Genomic DNA, 8419 nt, shown 5'->3' with positions numbered 1-8419 from the left:
CCAAAGACCCAAAGCCAAAATTCGTAAATCAAACTGTAGCTGGACATCGCTTTCTATTCACCGACTCCTAAATTATATCGTGGAAGTGAAGGACCGGAAGAAAAATAAAGGGACGCCCACGCACGTGTTCCGAGAACTCGAAATTGACATCCGCGTCCGGGAATCTCCGAGGCACCGCCAGGGCAGGGTGGATCAGCTCGCCGGTGGCGGTTGGGTTGCAGCAAACCGTAGCTTTTGCAGCGCTTAAACTCTGGAAGCCAGCTGTGGCAGTTGGTGCTTGGACAGCGAAACATCCTTTCACTGTGCAAGCGCAGAATCGGGCCCCCGAACTCGGGCTTCTCCGGGTTTACTCCCCCCGCAGAACGTCGGGGATGGTAGGTGCCAGAGCGCGCGTTGCTTGAAAACTCCGGCGAGGGCGCGAAGTTTGCGGTTTCGGGTCAGGTGCGCCTCATGGATCGCTGGCGGGCAGAGCTCGGCGCCCCAGACACCTCTAGTCTTCGTCCCTCCACGGGCACCAGAACGGCTGAACTCTGCGCTTTGGACGTCTCTGGTCGGAGTCGATCCATGGCAGAGCTCAGAGCCCTGGAAGCTGAGATAGCCACCCTGCAGCGGGCGTGTGAGGAGCTGCCGGCGCCCTGGGGAGACGCCCCCCAAGCCAGGTGTGTGCGTCCTCAGGCCGATTGGGTTTCCCCATTGACACCCCAGAGCTTGCCTGGGTGGGACTCCCGCCGCTTGGGTGACTGTAGGGCCAGTGCCGCGGAAGGCCGAGTGGGGAACGTGTTCCTAATTAACTGGGTTGATGAAGATCTGGGAAGACGCTTTCTCTTAGATCGTTCTCTAGTTGATGGCTACCAAGAGAAAATTTTTGCCTACATCATTAGTAATCTGGACTTTGGTGGGAAGCATTTTATATTTGGGATTTGATACCTGTTCGGATTCACGGTATGTATTGTATGGGTTACCTGAACGGCAAGTGATATAAAAATTTCTTTACGAAATAATTTGATGTAAAGGGGAAAAAAAGTATCATGAATAAAGTTAGTATAGGGATTGTCACTGTTTACTGTGGAGATTAAGGGAGGGGGGAGGGTCTGGTGAGCTGTAAAGTCAAGTCAAGAGTAGGAACTATAGTACACTCTCTGTAAATGGAGAGGCTTTTACCCCAGCATGGTGAAACCAAGATTTTATGCCACCTAACTTTAGGACAGAGTGGGTGATGATAAGGACTATGTAGAGCCCATCCTATCCTACAAGGTTGCAGTTAATTATCAGAATAAGGTGTTCAGAAGCATCTGATCACTAGGTAAGTAATTAGGCAATTAGGGGGTGGAGGGGCAAGTCAAATGCTATAGTCTATCAGAAGCAAACTTTTTCAAGAGTCAGATATTGCAGTTTAAGGAAATAACATAGTATTCGATACACTGGTTATAATTTCAAAAATTGGAGGCATCTCTTCCACCTTTAACCTGGAGAAAAGGTCCTGTATAAAATTTCAAAAGGAATAATTGCCAACTTTCTTTCCGGGCTATCCAGGTTCACAGCAGGACAATAAGCTGTGTTCTGTCCTATCTCAAGTTTGTCTTTACAGACTTTAGAAAGTGTTTGAGAATGTGATTCATCCTTTAACTTTTCCTGAGAATTGAAGTCTCCGTGCAGAATGTAACTTTTAGGATATTTTTAAAATACCTTGAGATTTTTTTAGTTACTTTGGAAATAAAGGTGGAATCCAAACTGCAGAAGAATTTCGATAGAGTAGTATTTTGGTTACTTCTAATGACTACTCTGAGTGGGTGGGACAAGCTTCCACCCATCCCACAGTGTCCATATATGTTGAGATATCAAAAAGTTCCTGGGACACCAGGTGTTATGAAACCAATTTGCCAGTCTTCACTAGGCAGCGTCCTTACTGCACTGCCACAGGAACATTCCCTGGGACAAACTGAGAGTTTGTCCTTTGGCAACTGAGCATTTTGCAATTGCTGTCTGAATTACTTGTGAGAGTCTGACCCACCTATGTAGGGCTGCAGCCGGTGGAGAATGAATCTCTCCCATAATGGTTGGTTTGGTGAATGTATTTTATCATTTAAATGATAAGATTTTCTGGCAGTGGCATCCTCCCTCCAGGATTTGCTAACCATTTCTCTTCTTCCTCCTCCTAAAATTTCCCATTCTTTTGCCCTCTGGAGGTGGCTGTCAGTATATACTGGATGAATAGTCCAGGTTGAGATTCAGAGTAATGTGCAGTCACAGGGAGATAAGCGCTTGCCTTCACTGCTTGGATCAGCTTTTCTATTTCCATAGGCAATTTCACAATCTAATTTTTGGTAACATAAGCAATGCATTAAAGCCGCAGCTCTGCATAGATTTAGTTTCCATAAGTTGACTGATAAAATCCCTATATTTAACCTTTCAGTTATGTGAGGTTAATATTCCCCTTTTCTTCTGTATGGCATCATGTACACAAGCATTTGCATCTGTACACTTGTAACAGTGAATGTATTTATTACTCTTCTTGACTAAATTGTAGGATCACTTATTGTAAATCAGCCCATCTTTAAGAGCAAGTGTGGTTAAGTTTTGTCTTAAAATCTTGCCCTCAAATGGTAGGAGAGCTCTTAAATGCCTGGGGAACAGTCTGACTTGGTGGCATTTTTTTGTGATACATACTTCTGAAAGGCGTAATCCTGTATATCTGAATCACATGCAATGCTAAAAACCAATGTTTTCTCAAAAAATGATGACAAAATAATTGGATATGTGTAGGATAGCAGGCGTTCATATGGATACTTTAATTTTGCAAGATACACCTGTTATAATTTATTTTACAGTTGTTTCTAATATATAGAAATATGATAGCATAACTTGGCTTTTTAATATTGAGATTAAGTAAAGATTGCATTGCCAGTTGTTACACTGGTGTTGGGAAAATTGGTAGGTGGTTTTAATGGGAAGGACAAAATGAGAATGGTTTTATGGATATTAGATAAAACACTTAGTGGTTTCTTCATTGGACTAATTATTTTTGATATTTACTTTTCAGAAAATCACTTAAAGAAATGCAACAACTAAATTCTGAAAGATGGGAACCTTTAAAAGATCTGAGAAGTTATGTTGAACATTTAGAATCGGAACTTAAGTTTCTAAGTACACTTACTGGCATCAATATAAAAAACTACTCTAAGAAGACAGAAGAGCTTAAAAGCATAGAGACGGCAGAGAATAGTAAGTAATAATTTTAATCTGGAACTGGTTTCAAGGCTGTTACGTATAGGAATTGGTTGTATGGTTGAATTAAAATTCTGTAGGGTAATTATTTGAAAATATGCTTGTAGTAAACTTGTTTAGGCTGGTGTCTCTTGAGCATCATAGTATGCAAATATACTCTTTAGTTAGTTTTTAAATTCAGTAACTAAATACTCAAGTAACAGAGATAAGTAATTGTAAAGAATACCACCACCATCAATTTTTGTTTTAAACATTTATTTATGCATATAAGAACTGGGGTACAGGCCAGAGATGTGGGAGGTGAAAGGATTCACCAGAGAGTGGGGAACAGACAGGCAGACCTAATGAAATACACTCATGAGGGGAGCAGCAAACTAGACAGGAGAGATCAGCTGCACCATATGGATTATCTCCTTGGCTAGAGATTGAATTCGTGCTGCAGTGGCTGTAGATAACTTCATAGTGCTATGCTTCAACCCCTTGCACCACCAGGGAGGCAATTCCATCAATGTTTAATTCTTAAGAGTTGTTCACTTTGACTTGAGAGCTGACTCATCTGCAGTGCTTTACTCCTAATGAACAGTGTGGCCTATTTCCAAGAACAGTCAGCCACTGGACCATTTGATAGGAAGAGGTTTCTGGCCCCAGTGACTAAGATTTATTGCCAAGAATTTGTAATGCATGGACAGATAGGGAGAAAATAGTTCACCAGTACAGCTGGATGTCAGTAACTTTGTTGGGGCAAGAGTAGCATTCCCTAAAAGGAGAATCACTTTTGGATATGGCTTTCTGATTTTCCACTGTTTTCACTGAAACAGCTCTCAAGACAGGAGAGAGGAAGAGTGACCCTCAATGGGTCTTGGACAGCTCACCACAGTTTGCATTACATACAGAAAGGAGTGGTGGAATTTTCAGTTACTTGGTAGGAAGAGATTGAGTACAGAGACGATAGAGATTGAGAATAGGCTGGTATAAATTACTTTTTGGTTGTCCTCCAATTCTCCAATTTTGAGCTTTAAGTTCATCCCTCCGCCCCCACCCCCGTCCAGGTATTTGTGCCAACAATTCAGAGTGCCTTTCTGGTTGTGAATGGACCGGATTCTGAACTTCCCCCATTGCTGGCTTATAGTGATTGCCTGGGTTTGCAAAGTCAGCTTCATTTGTTACACGATATCTGGCTCATCCATATAATTTCCACTTTCCAAAATTGGATTACTCTCATCTTTCTTCTCTTTTATCTTTATAGAATTATGCTCTTCTAAAAATAACTTCATTGCAGAATTAGCTGGTGGTAAAATCAGAATAGTAGTTAGCTCTTGAGGTATTACGTATAGCTTGGGAAGGGGCATGAGAAACCTTAAGGGGTACTATAAAATTTCTGTATCTTCTTTTGGGTAGTGGTTATATCAGAAGCACATATGTAAAAACATATTGAACTATATATATATAGTTAAGATAGGGCATTTAATGCATTTAAGTGTATTCATGTTATACTTAAAATACCTTTTAATTATCATTTAATTGACTTAGGAATATTTCTAATTCTTACCTTTATCTTTGGTATAATTGAGAACTGTAAAATATAAAATGTCTTTAATCCTCAAAAGTAATCAGTTTGGTGAATATTCTTGCAGATTTTTTCAGTGCATATGCTAACATAACTCTCACATTTATACCCATTTATTATAGTCACATAAAATTAAAAGCTATTTAAAGAAAATATGAATTTATAAACAAAGATTTTTCTGACTTACAGGTATAAAGAAAGTTCTTGAGAGACATAGACTATCAGGAAATTGTCACATGATTACATTTCAACTTGAATTTCAGATTCTGGAAATACAGGTAAATTAAGGAGTGATAACAGAGACTCTTTCTCTTGCTGTGAGATAAAATCCCACTTCCCAACATCCAGCAGTAGCTGAACTAAGGAGGAGTTTGTAAGCCAGGACTCTTGGTAATACATTTGTACGAAGTAGTGCCATTAAAAAACTATTTTGAGGTATAGTACCCTGGCAATTGCATGTGGTAGAATTGTGTTGAGTGAATGGGGCCTTTATTTTAGAGGACCCTGGGCTTCTAGTGCAAGTCCTAAGGTCATAGGAGTAGCCTAGATGCCCCAGATAGTCAGCTGATATGCCAGGCATCTAATATTTATTAGTTATCTATTGCTGCTTCACAAATGTCTCCAAAACTTAACTGCCTAAAATGGCAGAACACATTTTACCTGACTCATTGTTTCATTGGTCCAGAATATGGGAGTTATTTGGCCGGGTGTTCTTGCTCAGAGCTTCTCTTGAGCTTCTGGTCATTTGAGATCACACCTGAATAAATTAGAATTAGTTGAGCTGCACATGATGAGAAAACTTAAAAGGGAACTTAAGGTGCTAGTTTATTTCTCTGTTGCTTAATCAGAATTTGAGGGTCAGTTTTCAAGGGCTAGTTCAATGACTCCATAACCATCTTTACCATCTCTGTGTGGCTTCGGTCTCATTGTCCTGTTACCACATCAGCATTCCAGGGGTCAGGAAAGGAGGTGGGCAAATAGGGCTTATCTTTCCTTTAAAAGTCACTTTCTGGAAGTTGTAATGGGCATCATTTTTCACTTAATATTCTAAATGCCAACAAATTGGTGTTTAGGAAGCTAGAAGTTTGGTCTTCCTCTGTGTGACCATGTAGCCAGTGCAAAACTGGAGCAAGAAAAAAACACAAATATTGGGGGGGGGAAAAAAAACCAAGCTAGGCAGAGATAATCTATGAAAGATATAGAACATAGTAATTGCTAAATATCTGAAGAGTCGTAAGTAGTCAATCATATTTCAGTGTACGTAGGTATTTTTTAATTTCTGGGTTTTACTTAATTTCCTGCAGAATGAGCATGTTATCCTGGCAATGTCTAGAACACTCATTTTATCTCTGTACTTTTCCACTTTTATGATTCTTCAGAGCAGATGGGTAAGCGAGATGTTACAAGCAATTTCAAATAAATTAGTGAGACTTCATGAAAAATATGTATGTGGGACTCAGACATTCTTGAAGGAGAAAAGAATAGAGGACTACCTCATTTTTCTTGGTTGCATAGAATTCTGATAATAGTATCTTGAGAAATTTTTTAAAATTTTAATTATTTAATGGTAAATCTTTACACTTTCTAGGCCTACTTGTATGAGTGTATATTTAGAAAAACATCTTTGGTAGACTTTCTAGGTCAGTTCTGATTGATAATAAATTCTGATTGAAGGTACCAAATTTCTTTCTAAAATGGCTTTCATTTTACATGTTAAACAGATTTTTATAGTTGACTGATAGGAAAAAAACTGGTGAATTCACAGCAACCCTCAGTTTTCTAGAACATTTTTAAAACAAAATTTCCACTAGAGGGAGATGTTTAGCTATCAGAAAATTTAAAAGTACGCTAAAGGATAAAACTACAAGATAGATTGTTTTAATTAAGTCAGAGTAATACAATGTTAGATTCAAAATGACCTAAAATCACATCAATAGAATGTTGGAACCAAAAGTGATACTATAGATTATCTAGGTCAACCTTCATTATTTTATAGGGATATATAAAATGAGAATTGCGATGATTTCTCATGTGGGTCTAGCTGCTGTCAAGAGTTAGGTAGGCTATACAGCTCTGTTGCCCAGATTTACTGTCTGTTGTTGTTAGCACTGCTCTGTTTGTTTCTGCACAAACATCAGAATTAACATATGCTGGCATTCATAGTTCATGCAGCATAATAAATCAGCTGGCAGTTTTTAAAAAGTGACAGATAAAGTATGTTTAGAAAACCCACTGAAATGATCTAGACAACTCAGAAATTGGGAATTTGGTCTTCCCAGAATATAATCTGATATTACAGCTTCCAAAAAAAACACCTGTATTGAGATATCATTAGAATACCACATAATTCATCCATTTGACATGTATGTTCACTGATTTAATATATTCACAATTATACAGCCATCACTACATCAGTTTCAGGATGTTTTCATCACATACAAAGAAATTCCAAATTCTTTATCACCACTCAGACTTCTGTGCACATATAAGTCTGCTAATCTTTTATCTATGGATATGTCTGTTCTGGACACATCATATAAATGAAATACATGATTTAAAAAAAAATTTCATATGTAATCTTTTTGACTGACTTACTTAGCATAAAGTTTTCAAGGTGCTTTCATGTCATGGTGTCTATCCATACTTCATTCTTATTTTGACCTATTAATGTGTATTATTGTGTATTGTGTACATTGTGTGATCTGACATATAATTGTTTTCCTTTGTTCTAGAATAAGGAGAGTTTATCTTCTGTTATTACTGACCTCAATATAATAATGGAGCCTACAGAATATTCAGAATTAAGTGAATTTGTGTCTAGGTAAGCTATTTTGTAAGTTTTTTTTTCTTAGGGGAGGTTTTTGCTTTAAGTTTTAATTTTTTTCTTTATAAGTAAATATCAAAATGTCACTGAAAACACCCTTATTATGTCTTATATTTAGGCATATATCATTCATTCTGTAAACACTTCATATACTATGTACATTAAAATGAGTATGTGAGTAAAAACAGACTTAATCCATGATCCTTATAGAATTTATAGGCTAATGGAGAAGTCAGATACTAAATAATTGCAGGAAAGAAAATAATTGTAGCTGTTAAATGCTGCAAAGAAGAATTACATAATGTTGTTGAAGCATATATTGGGAATTTGACTTTTGAGAATAAGGAATAAATTCCTGAAACATAAACTATCATCTGAAAACTGAGTAAATGTAAACTAGCAATAGCCTACCCAGAATAACTTGTGCCTAGGTTCTGTGCTAGGGCATAGCATGGCATTTCTGAACAACTGCCAGCCAATGAGAATGTCTAAGGAGGGCGAGAGCCCCAGCCGTAGTTTGAGATGGGATTGACAGAAATGTGTAAGGTCCATACCACCTAGAGTTAAGTCATAGACTTACATCCAGTGTGAAGCTTTTAAAAGCTTTTAAGCAAGGACTGAGGATAACAGAAGTATAACATCCTATTAAGAATTATTTTGGGTAAGAAGAATGAATTGAGGGGGTATAGTAGATACAAGAGTGTCAGAAACTGCCTTTTTTTTTTTTTTTTAAGATTTATTTATTTGTGCATACAGAACTGGGGTACAGGCCAGAGGCTCAGGGGCGGTGAGAAGCTTCACCA

General features: G+C 38.1%; 1 protein-coding gene across 1 annotated transcript in view; it reads left to right on the top strand.

Annotated features, from left to right (window-relative positions):
• Positions 1 to 494: 494 nt before the first annotated feature.
• Positions 495 to 8419, top strand: part of CENPP (centromere protein P) — a 158473-nt gene continuing 150548 nt past the window's right edge. The window contains exons 1-4 of the mRNA XM_004684509.2: positions 495 to 659; positions 3041 to 3222; positions 4982 to 5070; positions 7525 to 7613. Of these exons, the coding sequence (XP_004684566.1) occupies positions 565 to 659; positions 3041 to 3222; positions 4982 to 5070; positions 7525 to 7613 (455 nt within the window). The 5' untranslated portion in view covers positions 495 to 564. The remainder of the gene's footprint in view (positions 660 to 3040; positions 3223 to 4981; positions 5071 to 7524; positions 7614 to 8419) is intronic.

This window comes from Condylura cristata, unplaced genomic scaffold (assembly GCF_000260355.1).
Source record: "Condylura cristata isolate star-nosed mole 26May11 unplaced genomic scaffold, ConCri1.0 scaffold00017, whole genome shotgun sequence".
Classification (NCBI taxonomy): domain Eukaryota; kingdom Metazoa; phylum Chordata; class Mammalia; order Eulipotyphla; family Talpidae; genus Condylura; species Condylura cristata.
The sequence above is the reverse complement of the archived record's forward strand: the minus strand, read 5'-3'. Positions and strand labels throughout refer to the sequence as shown.